This window comes from Opisthocomus hoazin, chromosome 3, assembly GCF_030867145.1.
Source record: "Opisthocomus hoazin isolate bOpiHoa1 chromosome 3, bOpiHoa1.hap1, whole genome shotgun sequence".
NCBI classification, from domain to species: domain Eukaryota; kingdom Metazoa; phylum Chordata; class Aves; order Opisthocomiformes; family Opisthocomidae; genus Opisthocomus; species Opisthocomus hoazin.
In genome coordinates this window covers 12,195,263-12,217,446 of record NC_134416.1, presented here as the reverse complement: position 1 = coordinate 12,217,446, position 22,184 = coordinate 12,195,263, and the positions used below count along the sequence as shown (strand labels likewise).

The window sequence follows — 22,184 nt, the reverse complement described above, 5'->3', positions numbered from 1 at the left end:
GGAGGAGGAAGAGAGAAAGCAGCGGTGCCAGCTGCGGGACTTGCTTTTGTGTTAGCATCCCGGTAAGCCCTGCCGCTTCGGTTGTCCCTTCCTGGGAAGCCAGGGCACTTCACGTGCTGGGCCAGCACCATCATTTTATTCTGATGGTAATTCTGTGTTTCCAGTGGTGGTGGTAGAGAGAAACTGGGGGGATCCCACAGCATGCCATTTAACACCACCAGCTTGAAATGAGAGGGAAGGGTCCATATCAATTTCTTCACGCTGCAAGGGCTGATGGTGCAGGGGAAGGCAGCTGTTGGGATCAGCGGGGTCAGAAGGGGGAAAAATAAGCAAATGATGTCCTCACGTTGCAGCAAAAGCATTGCCTTAGGGTCACAGTCTTGGAAGAGGTGGAGAAAGATTTCATCCTGCCCCTGACTCAGCGGGTATCCCCATCCTGCTGTAAAAACCAGCTCTTTCCTCCCATTTTTGCCAGCGTTATGTCTATCCCCCGTGCACAGCAGCCTGTCCCATGATGCGGCATGATGTTTATTTGTGCGAGGACGCCTCTGGAGCTGGGCAGAGGCTGTGTTTGCCTTCCCGATAACGCACCACAGAGCCTGTTTTGTGCCAGGAAGACCGATGAGGACGGGGAGCGGGGCCTGCCAGGCTGAACACCAAACCATGGGCAGTGTTTGGCAGGGGGGAACAATGTTTGGAGGGACGAAGTGGGTTATTGGGCATGTGGGCTATAAACGGCCCCTCGTCCCCCAGGGCACAGCAAGGACCCATCCTTATTGCACATACGTGAGCACCTGTGAAGTTGCTCAGATCATTTGTTATCTCCAGGAGTCACCTGCAGCAGTTGGGATGCTTGGGACTGGAGAGATTTGGCATTGCTTTCTCGTTGCTTCCCATCGTGCCTAGGTTAAGGGGCTGCAAAAGGTGAAAGCAACTAAAATTGGACACAAAACCCAACCTCTTGTTTTCCTACCTGGCTGCTGCCTCTGGAGGTACACGGGCCATGTGAGCAAGGGGAGCATGGGCTGGTGGGCACTTGACGAGAGGTCCTGTGCCAGTCCGTGGGGATGGTTGTGCCAGTGAGCTCTGGCCACATCCCTTTCCGGGTCCCAGCACCCTCTGTCCGTTTTAGATGGTCTCTGGTGCAGGTGTACAGGGGCTGGCTCTGCCATCTGCATGGGTTACGGTGGCAGCAGACTTCCCCCCTGCAAGGGGAATTTTCTCTGGCTGCCACAGAGGCTGAGTGCTTAGCTGATAAAGCCTGGCCCTGGTATCGCAACAGATATATAGCTGTATCATGAACAAGGAGAAGGGGAAGCACCTGGAGACACATCTGCGTCGGACCGTGTCGCGCAACTGTCCCAAGTGGGCAGCAGCCCCGGGCGGTAGGTCCACGCAGTGCCAGTCCCCTCCCTGTATGGACTCGCCAGCCTGGCTGCCTCCCCCAGCCGGTGCAGGCAATGTCAGCCTGGGCAGGAGGCTGGTGCTTGCTTAGTTGTGTCTTAAAGCCTTGATCGCTGCCTGGTTTCCCTCCCGCAGCCTCCCCCAGCTTCACGTTTTTCTTCGCATTTGGAGTTGCAGCCTGAAAACACTCGAGCTAAACCCTGTGCCCTAACGGTTGCTCATCTGACAGTGTGGAGCCAGCTCACAGCAGCTGCTAAAATAGCAGAACTGAAGTGGGGAATGAAAAGTGAGACGGTGATTAAGACCCGATTTCCTGTTGCGGCCCCACAGGGCTCCCGCCAGCGATGGAGACGTTGGTGGCATCGGCAGTGGCGGTGTGAAACGTCCCAGCCATTGGCCTCGGGCTGGCTGAATCACTCGCAAGCTGTCCTGTGCTGCTTACATATCTGAGTACATTATAGACGTTGGTGAGCATGCTGGGCTTGGGGAGACGATGAGGATCCCATTTTAAGAAGCGAGGAAGGGTAGGGAGCTCATGCAGGGTGGCCCTGGCTGAGTTGGGGTTGGAAGCATCCACAGTGAGGCCTGGCCCAGCCCTGGGACGGGCTGGTGTTTGTTGCTTTGTGGTATCTAGAAGAGCTGAAAGAGCGCACGTGATCTGGGGACACTGGGGACATTGGTCCTCTGGATTTTCCCCCCATCTCTGCCAATAAATTGCTTTAGACCCATCGTGTAGGACTGGGCAAGAGGAAAACGCAAGAGAGAGAAATTGCTGCTGAAGGGATTGTGAAGCCCCTTAGCTGGTGCTGTTTGCTCCGAGGGCAAGCGGGCTGTTCACCCGTCCTGCTGTTTGGCCCCTCATGTAGATAGATGTCATAAAAGAGTAAATGCATGAGAATTATTTTCTCTTCTTTGGCTTGCTTGCACCAGAGGTTTGTGCAAGGAGAGAACAGCTGAGTGCAAAGGAGACACTGAGCTGATGGCTCTTTCTCCAAGGACACTACTCCACAGGCGCTCACTAACATGCAATGCGTGTTCGTTAGTGCCAGAGGCAGCTTCTGGATTCTTTCTCACCCTGGGAAGTGCAAATGGCTGCTCTCCTCTGTGTGCTCCAACAGCTCCTAGGTCCATGCTGTAGAGGTTTGAACCTAATGTGTTTCAGCAATCCAGATCACATCATTGTAAACTGTATCCTTTCTGACATCTAATGGAGCAATGACATGCAACGTGGAGATGGGACTTTCCTACACCACCTCATCCTTTGGAGAAAGCCAATTGCAAAAGCCACTGCAAAGAGGCCAGAACCCCATTGGCTGTGGCGTTTGCTATGTGCTTGGTGGTGACTCATCTGATGTCTCAGCAGAAGAGCACCTGAATGAGCCCCTTGCTGCCAGAGGTGATGGCAGGTAGAGGGAAGGAGGAGAATGGGGAGAAGTTTGTTATCTGGGTGCAGAGCACTTGGAATCAGTTCCTTCTCCATTTTTGCAATGGGAGCCATAGCTCCTTCCCCTCTCCATGGCCCCTGTCATGGTGGTAGCCATGTGGCTTGATGGAGGCAGCACTTGACCAAGTGTGCCAGCGGCTTGCAGTAGGAAACTGGGGTCTCTACTGTGGTCCCAGCTGGGCACGTGGGCCAGGAAGGATGACCCTGGGCACATGACCTGCTGGGTCATCTCACAAGGAGCTGCCCCATGCACCCTTTGGCAGGATGAGGAGAAACACGCAAGCCAAAATCTGCAAGCCCACCTCCATAATTGTGGTTTCCCTCCAGATTTGGCCTGCCTGAGGAGGTGCAGGAAAGACATCCATCTCTTGTGACAACGCTTGTGTGAACTTCTGTACCTCTCAACAAATCACCTGCTATTTCTTTCTGAGTTTGAAAGTCACAGCAGCTCCCATCACCCCCGGTGCTAAACCCACCAGATTCTTTCACTACCCTTTGCTGTGCAAAGAACAGTTGCCGCTTAATTTGGCAGTGCTTAAAACTCAGTGCCACATCGCATTTGGTGTTTTTGGCCTCTCTCTGCTCTTGGGGTCACCGGCATCTCCTCCAAGGCTGCCTCTTCCTCTGCATTCGTGCAGCACCCGGTGCTGCTGGCATGGCTGGGACAGGCTTCTGTAGTACGGAGGGCACGTAAATGCCCTGCTCATATCTGGCCTGTATTAAGGAAATGTAAATAAAAGTGTAAATGCATTTTTCGCAGAGCAGGTGAGCACATGGGAGAGGCTGTAGCAGTGGTGGTGTTGGGGAGGGTAATTACCCTGGATTGGTATCTTCTACTCCCATTTCTTTCCTCTGATCCGGGAGCATTTCTCTGCCAGTGTGCAGCCTGGGGCGTGCATGGCCCACAAGTGAAAGGCGAGGAAGGGGACAGAGGGGACAGCTGGCTCGCAGCCTGACAGAGCATCACACGTTGTCATTGCTGTGTGAGCAGGGGGAGCTTGCTGACAGAGAAACTACTTTCTGTGCTCATGAAGAGTCTTGTAACATCCGCTGCCATGGGGGAGAGGGATATTTTACACTCTCCTTTCATCCCAGAGGACTTCAAAGTGCTTTTTAGACTACTTTCGTAGTGCTGAGAAAGGGATGAGCAAGAGGTTTTGCACGAAATGCCCTTCCCTGCCAGGAGAGCAGGCTCTAACCGCTGCAGCTGCGGCGCCGGGAGCCGGAGCTCTTCAAGTGCACCCACTTCTGCTGGCGAGCAAAGCCTTGTACTTAAAACACAGGAAAGAAATGGAGGACAGCAGTGTTGATGGTGTTTGTTTAGAACACCGCAGCACGGCGTAATTTTAGGAGTCTGGAGGAAGAGCTGCTGAGGATTGTTTTGAGTACTTCAGGAATTATTTTGAGGGAGGATGGGTTAAAGCAGAGGAAATAGCGCAGATATGGGAAGGTAAACAACTGCTTTTTGAGCAGGGAGGCCAAGGATGGCTTTGAGTTGATATCAGGGAACAGACTGCAGATGAATTTGTTGTGCAAACTGCCATAGTCCAGATATGACACTCTTCTGTCTTTGCCAGAGAGATCATAGAGTCGTAGAATTGTTTAGGTTGGAGGAGACCTTCAAGATCATCGAGTCCAACCATTAACCTAACACTGTCAATTCCACCACTAAACCATGTCCCTAAGTGCCACATTTACACGTCTTTTATATACTTCTAGGGATGGTGCCTCAGCCACTTCCCTGGGCAGCCTGTTCCAATGCTTTACAACTGTTTCAGTGAAGAAATTTTTCCTAATATCCAATCTAAACCTCCCCTAGTGCAACATGAGGCCATTTCACCTTGTCCTATTGCCTGTTACTTGTGAGAGGAGCCTGACACCCACCTCACTGCAACCTCCTTTCAGGTAGTTGTAGAGAGCAATAAGGTCCCCCCTCAGCCTCCTCTTCTCCAGGCTAAACAGCCCCAGCTCCCTCAGCCTCTCCTCATAAGACTTGTTCTCTAGACCCTTCACCAGCCTCGTTGCCCTTCTCTGGACACGCTCCAGCACCTTAATGTCCTTCTTGTAGTGAAGGGCCCAAAACTGAACACAGTACTCAAGGTGAGGCCTCACCAGTGCTGAGTACAGGGGCACAGTCACTTCCCTACTCCTGCTGATCTTTCACATCGAGCTAAGGAGGAAACAACACTTAGTTGGAGGAAACAACATAACCTTGGTCTGGTGACACACGGAATATTCCCTATTCATAGAATCATAGAATCATAGAATCAAGGAATGGTTTGGTTTGGAAGGGACCTTATAGATCATCTAATTCCAAACCCCCTGCCATATGCAGGGACATGTTCCGCTAGTCCTGGTTCCCCAGCCCAGGAAGACTAGAATACCTGAAGGGTATGGAAGAGACAACAAATTTGCTCCAAGAATCAGAGATGTCTTCTTCTGGTATGATCCAAACGCCTTTAATTAAACTCCCACAGCCAGGAATAGCAATTTGGCTGGGATCTGTGAGACGTGTCACAAAAAGGCAGTAGACTGTGCCACCGTCCTGGCTTCCAGACGGTGGTTGCAGGGCAGGGAGGATGTGACAGAAGTGGAAAAGCTGGTGGAAGAGGCAGGATCTGCTGCAGGGAAGAGGCAGGAGAGGTTGGACAGGGAGATTCTAGTGTCTACGTCAGGCTGCAGAAGAGAGCAGGCGCGGGCAGCTCACTGGCCACCTCCCTGTGGCACCGAGGATGCTGAGGAGGGCAGCTCCCTCTCCTGCAGTGCTTTGCAGCAAGTGCAGCATGGCCATCTGCTAGCACATCTTGGATGACTTTGCCAGTGTGAGCCTATGTTCGTGACCATGTCCATCAAGCAGTGCTGGTATAAAGAGGAGCTCGAGAGCTGCACAGGAGAGTGGCCAAAGGAGACCCTGGCTGAGGTGAACCATCTCTGTTGGCCTCCACACTGTTTTCTGGCTTTGCTCAGTCTGATTTTGGAAGATGGTGCTCACACCTTGCAGCTCAGCCTAGATGCTGCAGGTCACCCTTTGATGTGCCATCCCTTTGCCAGCCGTGCCAGCTGGGCTTGCTTGCAGCAGCAGAGCTGAAGGATCACTGGTGTCTGCTGGACTTTGTTTGCAAAGCTTTTGAGAAGACGGAAAAGGTCATTTGATCTGAGGGATGGAAGGAGAAAGGGGGCAAAAGGAATGATACCACATGGGTTTGTGACATTCCCTTGAGGAAAGCAAAGCATCTCTGCGATGATGGGAGAGCAGCAGGGAAATAGCCAAGAGATGAAAACCGTCTCGCCCCTTAGCAACGCTCTCTCGCATCTCTCCTCTTGTGTGTCTCTTCACCACCCAACAGCAGGGAATAAAAAGGAAAAAGAAAAAAAGAGAAAGCGATGAGATGGGTTTTGAACGGATGCCAAGGTTGATTTAATTAGATGTATTGAATTCGTTAACTTCTGAACGACGTGACTGCCGCGCGGCACACATGACGAGCTGCGAGTGGCGACGGCAGCGCAGCGCCGACCTGCCAAAAGGTTCAGCAGAGCAGAAGGATTGACCTACTTCCATCGGCTCTGCAGGGAGCACGGGCGAACGAACGCCCTCCGCTTGCCGTCACCACGCTCCCTGGAGGGCTGCACGTCCCTCTGTGCCGGGGAGAGCTCTCCTCCTGGGCTGGGGGGCTGCTGGGGAGCCCTGTGTCACCCCTGGACTCCAGCACAAGCCCAGGGCTGGGTAAATGTCTGCGTGCCCATGGGAGGCAGCTCGCTCGGGGCAAGGGCTCCTGCTTTATGTGCTGGCTGCTGGCTTCTAGCTGACACTGATTTTCTGCTTCTCCCACCTATTGCACCCTTAAAAAAATACTCCGGTACTCTCTGATAATGGGCCTAAATGCTGCTGCAGCTGGTAAGGGTGATAAAATCATCCATGCACACTACCATGGCAACCTATGGCAATTGCTCTTCGCTCTTGATGTGTCTCTGCTCTTTGGCGTGAGCACAGAGGTGTGGTTTTGGCTGAGGCTTGCCTGGGAATTACCCAGATCTGGAGGATTTTGCTTTGGTTGTGAGCTCTGCCATGGATGTGGAGCTGCTCGGCAGCTCCTAGTCTTGCTGACCGCCCCTTGGAGCAGGGTGTGCTTCCCCTTGTGCCTTTCTGCGAGCCTGGCAGTGCAGATTGCATCTCGAAAGAGTTCTCAGCACCAGGGTGGAGGCTTCTGAAAAAGAAATTCAGTTCCGAATGAATTTCATAATGGTTATCAAGAGGAACCACTGGGTGCCTGCTCGCAGCCCCACTGTCATGCAAGCATGTGTAGGTCCTGCTGAGTGCCGGGGTCTTCCCTGCAGACAGCGACCGCAGGATCCCTGTGTGGTGGATCAGTGTGCCTCCTGGCCAGGTAACCTCCCAGCTGGAGCAGTTCAACAACTGCATTGCATCCTGGTGTTCTGCCTCTGGTACCAGTCACGAGCCGAATTCCTCCCATTCGTTTGGCAGTCCTCTGCAATCGCTTATTAGTGTCAATATGAAAAAAAGGTCCCATAGAATCGTGTCTGTCAAGTGGTGAATAGAGAAGGTGGATCTCCTGAGCCACCAACCTGGCAGTGGTGCTCTTGTGATAGGCAATGTTTGCCAAGACCTTTGGAGCTAGAAGACACCAACAGAGACGTTTGCGAAGTACACAAGTATAGAAGTGTTGCATGAAACCATGGTCTAGGTTGTGTTGAAGATCGCCATGTGACTGAACGAGATGCTGACATGAGAGGGAAGCTCAGGCACACGATCAGTCTCCCCTGATCATTATCAGTGTTAACCCCAGGTTGGTAACACCAGGCCTACCGCACAGACCTGAATGGTAGTCACCCAGTGTGGTGGGGAACTCACTGTTTCAGTGGGGAAATGAGGCAAAGCAGCATTGGGGAACTTGTCCGAGGTCGCGTAGAGGAGACAACTGGGACATTGTTTCCCACCGCTGAAGCTCTGGCCTTTTCCTGACTCAAGTGTGGTTTCTCTTCTTGACCCCACAGCATCCCTCAGCCGGAGCAGAGCAGGGACACTTGGGTGGGGAGACGAACGAAGAAATGTTATTTCACGGAGCAACATCAGGAAATTACACGGGAAGAAGACACAGCGGACAGACGGAAGGAACCCAGCTGTCTGCTTCTGTGAAGAAGATATCTTTTCATAGCGTTGAGGCTGCTTTCAGGATTCATGATTCAGCTTTCAAGTTGCTTGTTGATAGTTAGGATGTTTTCGTTTTGACTTCATCTGTTGACAAGGTGGTAAGAGCCTTGCGAGGACGTGTATCTCTCCATCAGGTATGACTAATTGTGTTGGGACAGCCACGTGTGCGATAACACTGCTGTTTTTCTCTAGAACAGCTCCATTACAGACCGCCCGGTAGCCGAGCCCCAGCAAGTGTTTTTGTGGGAGTTTTGCTGATTGTGCAGCCCAGATAACCTGTGAGTGAGCAAACATGGAAAGCGGTGAGTATTCAGTTCAAAACTCAGAAGCAGACTTGTTTCGCTGCTTGTCTGAACTGAGCTTTTAACCGTGTGTTGTCAGTGCTTTTCAGGAAACTCCTCTCATCTGAGACACGTCACCCGGCAAAGAAGTGCTCCGGTTTAGGGAGAGCCACCAGCAGCTCTGCGAAGGCCAGGGCTCACGGCTAGGCACTCGTGCCTTTGCGGTTCAGTGTTGTGCTTTGCCTTTCCCCGTCTTCTCGTTGGAGAGCAGAAGTCAGTCCACGCAAAATAGATGCATTTTTAAATGAGAGCCAACAGTATGATTTCTCTTAGTCCTTCACTCAAAAAACAATCTCTCAAAAAAAGCCAGCACATGGCAGAAGCTGGTAAACACTTTACAAGTTTGCTGCTGTTCATCCTGTTTCTGCAGGAATCCCGGAGGTTTAGTGCAACCTAAGGGCTGAATCTCATGGTTAAACTGGTTGCCCCCTGCTCCTCAGGGTAAGCTGTACGTATGCATGAAAGCCACACTTATGTCCCTGAAGAAGTGTGTTGGCACAGATGGGCCTCTGACCTCTCAAATATCGGCTCAGTGGTCAACAGCCTTGTGCAGAAAGGGCTTCAATGTGCAACTTTTCCCCTTGGCAGAGTTTGATCTTTGTATGGATTTACAACAGAAAGCTCTCTACAAGAGGCTATGCAAGTTTAAAGCTGTGCTTGCCTTTGATGGAAATCAATGCTTGCTCCTCAAGGAGGTTTGTAGTCATCTGAAAGCAGCACTAAAAGCATGCGAGTGGGCAGCCTGTCCAACATATGAAGATAGCAAAGATCTTCTTAACCCGTCCTCTGTCCCTTTTCCCAAGGAGGGAAGGCAGGTTTCCTGCCTGCAGCAAGGCAACCCTCTGCTTTGGGAGTGGAAGACTGCTTCCATCATGATGCCGGCGTGCGGCTGTACTTTCTGGTTGGGTGTTAGAGGAATTAGTCAGTAGTAGTCAGAAGGGTGATGCACCAGGAGATAGTCGATCAGTGTGGACCTTCTGAGGGCATTGACATCTCACAGTAAACTTACCGAAGGGCCATTTCAGTTTTCTTATCCTCTCTTTGATAGGTTGGCTTTGTTGTTTGTTGTTGGAGGACAGGAGTTATCTAAGGGTCTCTGGGCACCTGAACAGAGGGGCAGAGCTCGGGATGTGAACTTGGCATCTGAGGACACCAAGGAAGAGAAACTACACTTCTGAGAGTCTGAGAAGGCTCTGGACACTGAGAGAGGGTGTGTGGCGTCATGGCCCTATGACCATGATCTGTCCAGGGTGAACTCGCCACAGATGAGGCATCCCTTGCAGGGGCTGTTCCATCTGTCTGCAGCCCTTTAAAATAAGGATGTTGTCCCATGGACAGGAGCGACCTGTCGGCATGGAGGGTGGTTCCCCTTGCTCCCGTTGGATGCACTGTGGCGGGAAGAGGAGGTGTGCTGGCTGCCAGTTCGGCTCTAAAAACGATGGCTGTGCAAAGTCCGACCTTGTCTGGACTCCAAGGGGCTGCTGTGCACAAGGCCTTCACACAGTTGCCTTAACAGGCTCCTTTTCACTTTTTCCAGGGACTTGCACTGTGCTTCGTTTCAGAGGGATCCAGTGAATTAACATATTGTTGCTGCTGCCTGGGTAATTGCGTGCCCGGGGTCTGCTCTGCTCTGACACGGTCTTCCCGGCTTCTCAGACAGAAAGCATCCTTCTCCTCTGGCAAACAAGGCTGCAAAGTATTGCCCTGAGACCTTGCTCAAAGGATGGAGGAACGGGAGGGTGGGAAGAGGAGGGGGAGGCTGTTTCTGAAGGCATGTCTGGCTTCAGGATCGCACCTATCAATGAGGAGGAGGAGGTGAGGTTTTTAGTCTTTATTTCTGTACCAAGATACTAATCTGGACTGAAGCTGTGGTTTCGCTTGCTGATTTGTAAAGGCCTCAGTATGGGTGCAGTTATAGAAATTTGGCCAGCACAAGTCACTATGGGGGCTCAGAAACTGCTTGAAATTAGCCGTCCTGGGTCACACATGAGTTTCAGCAGAAGTTGAAACTGAGTGATCTGATAACCTCTTCTATACTGAAAATAAAACCCTATGAATAGGTAGGTATAAAAATGCTTACTGGTCTCACTTCCAAGTACAAAAAAACCCATGTGGATAAACCCTTAGAACCCTCTAAGCCCCTGTGAGAACAGACCACATCTCAAAACACGTTGGTGGTGACCGTATCTGCAAAGCTGGACCAGCTGCCTAATGCGCATGCAGGTTTGCATTTTTAAAAGATGCTGTTTGGTCAGGACTGAATTCTGGTGCGGAGCTGGCTTCCCTTAGGCTTTGGTCTCCAAAAAGAAATGTGGTTATGTGCGGTGTGAGGAGGGCAGCTTTACCCCCTAGCACAGCTTGGCTGCCAAGCAGAGGCTGAAGAGGGCAGGGAGCATCAAGATGCTGGGACAGAGGGGAGGAGATTGGTTTATGGCTCTGCTGCTGACCTCCTGGGTGACCTGGGGTGAGGAGATGAACCTCTGCTCTTCCACTTCCTCCTCTCCTGCCCACCAAGCACGTGTGACAGTTGCCTCATGGTTTGTATGGATTCTTCTGAGAAGCTGAAGCTCAGCAGCTCTGTCTGTAAGGTCCCTTTTCATCTTCTCGGTTGTGACATTTCCTGTCTCTTAGCCACATAAGTTATTTTGACTGGAAGCAAGACATTGCTCCTACACGCTTTACGACACAAGATATGGGGAGTGGGTGAAGGCCAGACTGGTGGTGTAGCTTGCTTATCCCTCATGAGAGCATTGCAGCTTGCAGGGCAGAAGGAAGGCTTTTAGAGGCATCTCCATCCTGTGGAACAGAGTCTGCAGCCTTGGGCAGTACAGAGAGCCGTTTTATAGTCAGTGCTGTTCACTGGGCTTAGGAAATCCTGCTTGTTCTGTAAATACATGTGGGGTGGGGGGGGAGGAGGTGTGACTGCCCTCCAACACTGCTCTTCTGTGTGCTACAGATGGGACTTGGACAGCAGTTCCTGGGCTGCTGATGCCCAAACTGAGATGGTCACTTTGTGTCTGGGTCACTGTGTGACTGGATGCATAGGTGGGGTTTGTCATGTCCCTAGGAGAACCTAAGTTATGGTGGTTAGGGGGACCTTCTGGGCCTTCACAGTCTTGCGTTATGGTTGTTTCTCTCAGCTCTTCTGCTTGGGTGATATCACAGTACCCAAGCACTGAGCAATTGCCACCCTTTCCTCCAAAGCTTCTGCAGTGGTGACAGCTGGAAGGTGATTTGTAGGACTGTAGGATAATTCAGGCTGAAAGTGACCTCAGGTGGGTCAGCTGTGAGATCAGACCATGTTGCTCATGACTTTGTTCAGTCAAGTGTTGAAGACTTCTAAGGATGAGAGTGCACAGCTAGCTCCATGGTTTGACTGTCATCACACGGAAGAAGTTTTTCCCAACATCCATCTGAACCACTCTTGTTTCAAATAATGCGTGTTGTCTCTCATTCTTCTGCCAGGGGTCACTATGGAGAGCCTGGCTCTGTATTCTCAGTAACCTCCCACAGGTGCTGGGGTCTGCCCCTGGATCCCTGTAAGCCATCTCTTCCTGGCTGAACAAGCCCAGCTCCCTCAGCCTCTTCTCTCATAGAATCATAGAAAGTTTTTGGGTCGGAAGGGACGCCTAGAGGTCATCTAGTCCAACCCCCCCGCAGCGAGCAGTGACACCACTAACTAGATCAGGTTGCTCAAAGCCCTGTCCAACCTGGTCTTGAATGTTTCCAGGGATGGGGCCTCCACTACCTCTTGATGCAGCCCAGGACACGGTTGGCCCTCTGGGCTGCCAGCGCACATTGCCGGCTCATGTCCAGCCTTTCATCTATCAGTACCCCCAAGTCCCTCTCAGCAGGGCTGCTCTCAATCCCTTCATCCCCCAGCCGGTATTGATACCGGGGATTACCCCAACCCAGGTGTAGGACCTTGCACCTGGCCTTGTTGAACCTCATGAGGTTCACACAGGCCCACCTCTCCAGCTTGTCCAGGTCCCTCTGGATGGCATCCCGTCCTTCTGGTGTCTCGACCGTACCACTCAGCTTGGTGTCATCTGCAAACTTGCTGAGGGTACACTCGATGTCGCTGTCCATGTCATTGACAAATATATTGAACAGCACCGGTCCCAGTACGGACCCCTGAGGGACTCCACTCGTCACTGGTCTCCATCTGGACATTGAGCCGTTGACCACTACCTTTTGGCTGCGACCATCCAACCAATTCCTTATCCACCGAACGGTCCACCCATCAAATCCATGGCTCTCCAATTTAGAGAGAAGGATGTTGTGGGGGACCGTGTCAAAGGCTTTACAAAAATCCAGATAGATGACGTCCATTGGTTTTCCCTTGTCCACCCTTGTTGTTACACCATCACAGAAAGCCACTAGGTTGGTCAGGCAGGACTTGCCCTTGGTGAAGCCATGCTGGCTGTCTCGAATGACCTCCCTGGCCTCCATGTGCCTTAGCATATTACAGAATCACACAGAATCACAGAATAGTAGGGGTTGGAAGGGACCTCTGTGGGTCATCTAGTCCAACCCTCCTGCCGAAGCAGGGTCACCTAGAGCAGGCTGCACAGGACCTTGTCCAGGCGGGTCTTTAATATCTCCAGAGAAGGAGACTCCACAACCTCCCTGGGCAGCCTGTTCCAGTGCTCTGTCACCCTCTAGGAGGATCTGTTCCATGATCTTCCCAGGCACAGAGGTGAGGCTGACAGGTCGGTAGTTCCCAGGGTCTTCCTTTCTACCCTTTTTGAAAAGGGGCACAATGTTTCCCTTTTTCCAGTCACTGGGGACTTCCCCTGACTGCCATGACTTTTCAAATATCATGGAGTGGCTTGGCAACTACATCAGCCAGTTCCCTCAGGACTCTGGGATGCATCTCATCAGGTCCCAGGCAAGTCCTTCAGTCACTGGCCATCCTGGTGCTCCTCTACTGCGCTTGCTGTAGTTTGTCAATGTGTTTCTTGTACAGGGTCACCCATAACTAGATGTGGTTTCTAGACATGGTCTAATGAGTGCTGAGCTCTCTTAACTTGACCTACTGGCTGTGCTCCTGCTCCTGTAGCCCAGGATGCTGTTGGTCTTTGCTGCGGTTTCTTTCCTAAGGTCCCAGTTGACCCATGGTCCCAACAACTGCCAGCCCAAGAACTGAGCAGTGTGGCAGAGCTGCTCAGCTGGGACGCTGGGCTGTGCTTAGATGATCTCTTAAATAGGACCTGTCACTGTCCTTGGAAAATCTGAGCATTTCTCAGTGGCCAGGAGGAAAGAGGAGCACGGAGGAGCCCTGAGGTGAGACCTCTTCTCACTGTTAGTGATGTAGGCTCCCACAGGGAGAGGGACCGAGTCTGGACAGATAAGGCAATGAAATGAGTTCTGCAGAAAAGCACGAAGAGGTGTAGTGTTATAATTACCACCGTCTCACTTACTCATCCGTAAAGCAAGTTTTTACTCGCTGCTGTGCTCCTCATGGGGCTGCGACTGTTGATGGCCACAGAGAGCTGAGGTCCTGCAGTACCAGTGCAAAGCGTTGTTGAGCAAACTACGCTTGCTGTGCTAACTGCTCGGGAAGAAGCATGATTGCTGGGTAGCCATGTGTAGAGGAATTGTATGTATATATGGATGTATACCATATTGAAACAAAATGCTGCGGTTTCATTCTGGGCTGCCAACAGTTAGTGTGTGAGTTTCAAACCAGCAGCCTATATTCTTTAAGAACCAAGAGCCTTGGGAAAAGATCTGTTTTTATCCTATACTGATTTTAAAAATGCTGGTTTTTTTAGTGCAGTGAAATAAAAGAGAAAAAGGAGAAAGAAAAGACAGGAAGACCTGTACAGTCATTATAAAGGATTTCTGCTTTTCCATTCATCTTCTTTTCAGGAAATGAGACCGACTATATATGGGATAGGAATGAAACCACATATCACAAGCCGCTGTCGAGTTCGTGAAGTGAGCACATTGAAAAAGTAGTGAAAAATGTGTCCTTACTAGCGCCTTCCCAGCCCGTAGGAATCCTGGCTGTGGCTTACGATTGTAGTAGGGCGAAGATTTGCATTTTCTAGTTGGCGGTTTTCCTTTTTACTCTTCCACTTCCTACCAGCTAATTCGGTGCTGTGTTAATTGTGAATCTGGAATGCAAAGCAGCTCACCTGCTTGTTTTTCTCTCGTTTTCAAATTTTCTAGCTATGGAAGGTGTCCTGAGGAGCTGCAACATGCGCTGCTGCCCCTGGGATGGGATGCAGAACTGGGAGTGAGGAGGACCTGCAATGTGCTGCTGCGAGTTGCTTAGCAAGGAGAGAGGCTGCTGGCATGTCGTACGGTGCTGAAAGCCATTCTGCCATTGACAGTAAAAATCCTTCTCCTTCTTGTGGTTTTTTCCAGGACAGCTGATGTTTCCTGTTAGAGATGCTTTGTATGCAAAGCAAGGTGGTACAACAACAAAAAAAAGTCCTGAAAGCAATCACACTGATAAACTCGGACCACCGGGGAATTCCTGCTTATCATTTTTTATCTTTTCTTTTTTCAGTTCTGTACAAGATACTTCTTTGCCTGCTCTTTCTTACAGTCTTCAGTTGTTGTCCTGCCAGACCTCTTGCGTATGAACTGCGGTGCTTCTTGCATTTCGCAGGGCTCCACGTCAGTCTAAGTGAACAAGAGGCAGTCGGTGCTGGGAACTGGGGTTAACAGTCTCTGCGTTTCAGCTTTGCCCTGCATTGCTCTGGTGCTTTCTGGTGTTCAAGAAAGACGTGAACCTCAGATTGCCATGTACCTGTAGTGATGGTTTACCTGAGAAGGTGAGCCCAGAAACCCTCAGGAAGCTGAGGAGAGGTGGGAAACAAGAAGAAGCCAGCAACAGTTTGTCTAGTAACTTAACCAGGAGCAGGATTTGACTCTCCTGAGGCACCTCGAGAGATGATGTATTCGACACTGTGCTAATGCAGCGGCATGAGTTGGTCACCTCCAGCAAAGCAAACTCACATCTGCCCAGCCTTTACCCTGCAGGTGTCACTGGGAGTGCAAGGAGCTGACCAGAGCCAAGCTTCTACCCTGCTGCCGGCAGCAGCAGCTCACTGATGCTGCGGGTTTTGGGGTTTAAAAAAAGACACGTAGAAGCAATGCAAGAAAAGGACATGTCAGAGCAAGAAAGAGCTGCATAACTGCAGCAAATATTCCCATGTGTGTCCAGAGATACCCACTGCAGCCCAGGTCTTGTTGAAGCACACTGTGGTTACTCTGGCCTTTGTGTGGGTAATGGTGATAGTCGCTGTGTGTGGTGTTGGGTTTTATGATTTTTTTTTTCTGAAATGTAAAATTAAAAGTCAAATTGGCACTGGTAGGGTAGCGAGGCTGGTGCGACTTTTATCTACCCTGAACCTGGGGACGAAGGAGGAGAGGAAAATGGCTTGACCAGTTTGGCAGCAGCGGGCTTAACGGTCCCGGAGTTCAAAGCAAAGGGCACAACATTCAGATACCCAAACCCGCCTGGGCTTCGGCTGATAAGTCGCATTTCAAAGCAAAAGGCAATCCTGAAGGGGCCCTGTCAAAGCCTTGAATGCTGAATCTTCTTGAAAAGGGGATTTCATAAGGAGTAATATGAACAGAAATGGCTCTTTTGTGGTTTTATGCATTCCAGGCATGCCAGGACTGTTCCTGTCAAGGATGGGCAGTCTCTGGGGTTTTGGTTGGATTTTTTTTTTTGCAAAATATTTGCCACAAACTAGCATCTGAAATGGTGAAAAATAAATGAGAGTTGCAAAATCATTACAGTAGCAGTAATGGAAACTGTGAGGCTTATACTTAAACTGACTGTGGGGTTTCACCCCATCGTCAGCGCTGCTGTGCTGTTGGGATCGCTACTTTTGCCCGCTATGACTGCTTCAGGATGGATGATTTAAAAGCAGAGCTTTAACTGTTGGTTACCCAGAACCTCAAAATAACAGTGTTTTAGGCTTTTTTGAGAAGCTGTGCCTTTTCAGCTGCACCACTGTTAAGTATGATTCCCTTCAGTGTCAGTGCAGTTATGTGGACATACAGCATCTTTACGTTGTGCCAGCAGCATTCATTTCTGCAGAGCTGTGGGTGCAGAAATGGGATGCAGCTACCCCTGCTTCAAGTGCACTTATGTTGGTTTTAAGCAGGCTTCTCCAGTTTGGATTGCATCTGTCCAATTCAACACAAGCAGGATAGTCCTGGTTTTGGTTTAAACAGGATCTATGACAAGAATTTTAACTGATGTAAGAGCTTCCACACACAAAATGATGGTGCCTTCAACCTTAAAGAGCGCCTTAACTGTGCCTGAAAACAGTCTGAAGTTTCACGTGCAGTAAAGCACTAGATGGGTTATGTAGACCTGGCCTGTTAGGTGGGTGTTTAATTCGTAAGCCTCCATGTCCTGTTCCTCTAAATGTGTGTGCTGCTCCCGTTGCAGTAGTCCTCTGTGTGGGTAGCAGGAGCTCACAGGTGGCTAAGACCATGGTCAGAGGTGTTACTGCCATCACCTCGCTAGCTTGGGTGCCACAAGGAGTATGGCTATAAGAGCACGTAATGAAGTGCAGACCTCAGATCCGCCCGAGACACCCTGCACAAGCACTCATCACTTTTTTTGGCAGCACCGCACTGCCCGCAGCCAACTCAGCATCTCCGCAAGCTGGAGCTGTGCCTTTACCTGCTCTGCTGATGGGACTGATCCCTCTGCAGGGGTGCAGAGAACTGAGCCAGGCTCATCCCCGCAGAGGCTGAGCCATGGGGCCGTGGATACCTGCCCCAAGAATCTGCTTTTCAGCCTGGGTTTGTCCATCGCACGAGTGCAGGCAGAAGCTGAGGTGCAGAGGGCGAGAAAGCGTCTCTTTGAAAGTGGCAATAAAAGAGACACTGTTGAAATGAACCTTCTGGCTTGGTGTTATTAAACGTGAATATTTAGTGATGAACATGAGCGGGAGTGGATTTAGGACATGATGTCTGAAGCCCTTCCCACTGTCCCAACACAGTCTGATGTTACAGAGAAATCTCAAGGCTGTTTCCTGGGCTGTGGCAGGTCTGTGGGTGGAGGAACTTTAATCATCGCTGGGGTTGTCATCAAGTGCTGCCCTTGCAGAACACGAGGAAGGAAGATCTTGTGTTAATTTGGTGCTCAACGTAAATATTTTTCACCTGAGAGGAGTCTGGTCTTGAAGCCTTCTGGGCTGCTTGCCATTTTGCATTTGTTTCCTTCAAAAATAACAAAAAAGAGTTTTCTTTACCCCATCAATGCTTCCAACCACAGAAATTTGGAAACAAAAAGCTGGAAGGTGTAGTCAGCAGTGAGCTGTGTTTTTACTGGGCATATCTTGCAGAGGATGATTTTGAAGTGGATGGTGCTCAGGCCATTTAAGGTCTTTGCTGTGGAAGTATTTATCGCTGTGAAACTGTAGCAAGCTTTACAAGCAGCAGAAAAAAACTACTTTTGTAACCAAATAGATGTGTTTTCCTTACAAGTCGCACAGATAGGTGTATGTTTGGAAGGTTTTTGTTTGAAACCAAAATAACTTTTCCGTTCTGTCATCTGGAGTGGGGAAAGCAGTGGACCTCGAGTGGCATTTTGATGTAGATTTCATCCATTTGACTGCAGCAGAAGGTTACTTCGAGCTGCTCTGTTATCCTTCTCTTCACGTGTCCTTGCTTGATGTTTGTGCTTCAGAATCTCCGTTTTCCCTCTTTGTGATTGTTTGAGAGTTTTGATAGAGAAGACAGAAACACATAAAAACGTTTGTGTCCTTGGGAAGGCTATGGCAAGTTGTGCAGTGGTGAAGAGATGCTGACAACCTGTAGAAGAGCCAGTTTTTGACAGCATGGGAAGTGGTTAGCGCCTCATTTGACGTCCTCACATCAAAGCTGGACAGTAGGCTAGTCGAGATGCTCTGTTGGAACCACGAATTACTGGGCTTTGGGCAGAAATCACTGGATGAAATTCTGTGGTCTTTATTAGGCAGGAGGTCAGACAAAATCATTTAGCTGGTTTCTCTCGGCTTTTAGAATTTATGAATCACATAGTCGGGGGTTTTTTTGAGTTTCTGTGAAAAAGTTTGCCTTGGTAGCATGCAGACAACAAACCCCTGTTCCAATCTGTTCTCTCATCCTTTCATGATACTGTGTTGCGTTTGAATTGTCCTAGAAGGAGGATGAAATTTGGCTTCTTACTTAAATGTCAGCATGGGTTGCAAAAGCAACTCTGCCTTGATTATTACGGGCCTGCCATGACCACAGGAATGAATGATGCCGAATGCCAACCCTGAGGTAACAAACATCTGAGGACCGGCTCCTAACCGCAGCGTAGCCAACAACTGTCTCTGCTGTGTTCCCGGTGGGAGTTGTGCACCATGGGATCCTGCAATGAGGCAAAGACAGAGGAAAGCTCGTGAGGGAGCGTATGTGCTCTTGTTAGGGGCCAGATACTCCATCTGCAGGCCACCGAACCTGGGACCACAGGAACCGGCAGGAAGGTAAGAGGCACCTTGGTCGCCTGGCTGTGTAAGCATCCCTGGACTCCGGTCCTACGCAGCGCCTTGTGGCAACAGGGGACTTGGGGAAAGCCCAGAGTGATGCAACAACTGCAGAAAAGACAAGGAAAGTCGTGTGGCAGAAACGTAATGAAAATAAAAATAACGTGAAATACTGTCATTTTCTTTCCCAGTGTGCAGCTGGGATGAAAATGCAGGCACAAGCAGAGCACTTGCTAACTGCAGCCTTGCTTCCCTGCCCCATGACTTGTGACAGGGTGCCACCCGGCACTCGGCGGTTTTAGCAGTTCGGTGGGCATCCCCGGTTGTATGCCCCAGGCTTAGCCTGTCTTTCAGCAGCTTGGACCCACCTTCCCTCGTAAGAGACAGCTCCGACACCCTTCCTGTCTTACGGCAAGGCTTCTGCCCAGACCGCAACAGGTACTTCCGCCCGGGTTTTCAGACTAGTCTAGAGCGATAAGCTAACGTCTGTTTTGTAGCGGGGCCCTGGGGTGCGTGAGGAGCCGTCCTGGTGCACCCGGGGCTGCTTTCTGTCACTTTGCCAAACAGCATGGGACAACCTGTACCTGTAGAACATAAGCTCTCCAGCTTTTCGTGTTGGGGAACTGCAGCCAGCTGGTTATTGGGAATGGTTTATGTTGGATTCTGGTCTTCATTCAGGAAGGTGCTGGGTGTCATGAGCCGAGAGCACGTGAAGGAGCAGGGTAACAGCAGAGATGATTTGAGTACCACTGTCTGGGGATATTCCCTCACACTGTTTAGTAGTAAAGAAATAATTGGCACTTGTAGGGTAAGATCTGATTAAAAAGCACCAATGCAAAAGGTCCCCTCATTTATGGCAGTGCAATGTGTCACAGTGTAGTTGAGAACAAAGAATTCAGGTTCTGTCTTCAAGCGCGGGTGAGCCTGTTTGGGGAGCACAGTGTCAGAGAGGGAGTTGAAGGGGTTGTCGTGTGCCATCATGTGAAAGCGAGATCTTGGTGGAGCAGTGGGACAGAAAGGATCTCTGCAACTCTGGAGAGCAAGTAGGAGCAGGGAGGTGACTTTGTCCCTCTAAAGGGGGACCCGTTGGCTGGTGTCTGTGCTTGAAGAAGGATAGGGAAATGCCAGGAAGAATTCAAAAGGACATCCACAAATGTCTTGGGATTGCCAGGCCAGAACTCCCTGGTGTAAGGAGTTCCCTCCCGTAGGGAGCTGAGATTATGTGGCTGTTTGGGAGAAAGATTGACAAGGAGGTGACTTGATTGCCACGCCCAGTGGAAGAAAGCTTTGATCAGCAGGTTTGGGGTGCAGAAGGAGCCCTTGGAAGTTTTATGCCTTTTTCCAAATTTTGGAGGAAATCCCAACATCTCTCTAAGGTCATTTGTGTGTGTTGCAGCTTTATCCTAAAATACTGGGCTTATTATGTGGATGTCTTGGGTGAAAGGGAGTGATCTGCAGTGTACTAAAGGCAGGATGGATCACTTGGGTCTTTCTGCCTTTGTGCTCAGAGCTCTAATACCCCCCCAGCACTTTCCTCCCCCTGTCCCTGGGGTAGGGCAGCTCTCCTGCAATGCTGGGCATGGTTTAGCAATCAGGTGAAAAGGCTGTGGAGCCAGCTCATCTTAAGACAAGCATCTAAAATAGCTGAGTTACCCTCTGGTAGTGGCTGTTGTCCTCCAGCGGCTACGGGGAGAGGCCAGACAGCTGGCTGAGACGTGGACTCCTGCACTGTGGATGCCTGAAGCTGCATGAGATGAACCCCCCTCCCACTGCCTGCATGAGTGGGAAGGAGCTACTAAAACAAAGCACCTAATGAAGATCCATCTGACACCATCCGCAGTGAAAATAACACAGAAACGCCAATCAGCTCTCACAAGCTGGGCGGTCCCTGGAGGTCTTGACCCACTTGCTGGGTCCCTGTGGTGCAGCACCGGGTGCTCCATCTGCCTTCGGAGGAATGAAAGGACGGTCATCTAAACAGAGACAAGGAAGCACAGGGGAAGGCAGTGAATGGTAAGACTTTATTAAGAACAAGTTGTGGCATTTTGATGATTATTAACTGCAAACCTGCCTTCTACAGAATGACTTTGTTTGAGCTGCTCAGAAAGGAGGGAGATGTTTGGAGAGATTGATTTTCAGCCTGATCAAATGATTTCCCGGTTCGCTCCCTGCAGCCCTGCGTGCTGCATGCCAGTCCCTCCAGCCGTGCCGTGCTCAGGAAGCTGCCGTGAGCGCGCGTCCTCGGTGCTGAGCTCCAGCACAGTAACTGGCCTGGCATCAAGGGGCTGCTCACATCGCAGGCTGGAGCCTGCTGTGTGGTGACAGAGGGAGGGCTCTTGCCACCGCCATGACTGTTTTGCCAGATGTCCCTGTTTGCAGGCGGGACCGTAAGCAGCGGAGGCTCGTGACGACCCCAGGCTCCTGTCCCTAAGTTCCCTAAAGGAGATATGCCTGCTTGGCAACGGCTTCGGATTGGAGTATCTTAAGTGGACAGAGCAACAGTGGGTAAAAATCAAATCCAAAATCTCTGAGCTTTGAGAAAATTATAGCAGCAGACTATTTGCAGCAAACCAGAATTAATATTCCTTTCCAGGAGCTGTTGCTGAGAAGATGATTTCCGCATCCTCCTCGGAAGGGCTGCTGACTCGCCAGCCGAGCGCTGATCTCCCACCCTCCCGTGCGTACCCATCCCACAAGCTGCAGCTGGGATGCCATTAGCCCTCACCGGACCGCAGGAGGATGCGAGGAGCTGGCACTGCCGGCATGCCGAGGCCCGGCCGGACTGCCCTGGCAAAGCGAAGATCTGGGGCCTTCGGACTCCAGTGAAGCGAGAGCGAACCGCCTTCCCCCTGTGCACCACACACCTGGAGTTTCTGATTTTTTTCACATTTTTCATTTGGCTGACAGAGTAGCTGAAGTATGAACCTCTTTCACCTACTTGTCATTTATTCACTGATGGATGGCTGAAGGTTTTGTGTTTATTTTTAACTGATAGCGTGAAGATGCAATTACAAACCTAACATTCATGGCGTGTTTTTGAGCTGACTGAAAAGTGTGAGTCGTCGTGGAAAATGTAAGAATGGTGGGGTTTGTGGGATAATTATTTTTAATCCCTGAATTTAATTCTCAGTTATGAATCAATCAAATTATCTAATGGAAGTGAAGAAGCTTGGATTTTCCCTCTTTTCTTGTTGCAGTGTTGTTTTTTTGCATTGTTTTGTCTTTTAATCAAAATGTTTACCGACATATGAAGATTTCCGTATCAGTACATGGTTTCTGATAAACGAGTTGATGGGAAAAGGAAAGTGAGGGTGGAGAGAAGACAGGCGTTGGGTTTAGATTATCTCTGATTT

General features: G+C 50.4%; 1 protein-coding gene and 1 long non-coding RNA gene across 8 annotated transcripts in view; both read left to right on the top strand.

The window, feature by feature from the left end:
* Window positions 1-22,184, top strand: part of LOC142360815 (uncharacterized) — a 173,040-nt gene that overhangs the window by 131,208 nt on the left and 19,648 nt on the right. Inside the window, exons 6-8 of one of the 7 annotated variants that reach the window (XM_075415565.1) lie at window positions 7,862-8,116; window positions 8,211-8,320; window positions 14,537-17,762. The exons of 1 other annotated variant lie outside the window; for it this stretch is intronic. In XM_075415565.1, coding sequence (XP_075271680.1) covers window positions 7,862-8,080 — 219 coding nt within the window. In that variant the 3' untranslated portion in view covers window positions 8,081-8,116; window positions 8,211-8,320; window positions 14,537-17,762. Of the gene's footprint in view, window positions 1-7,861; window positions 8,117-8,210; window positions 8,321-14,536; window positions 17,763-22,184 lie in introns of those variants that run through there. 5 more of the 7 variants (XM_075415566.1, XM_075415562.1, XM_075415559.1 and 2 more) reach the window with 5 other exon arrangements.
* Window positions 17,919-22,016, top strand: LOC142360721 (uncharacterized). The gene is made up of 2 exons (XR_012763312.1): window positions 17,919-21,336; window positions 21,425-22,016. It is a non-coding gene; the product is annotated as an uncharacterized LOC142360721 (long non-coding RNA).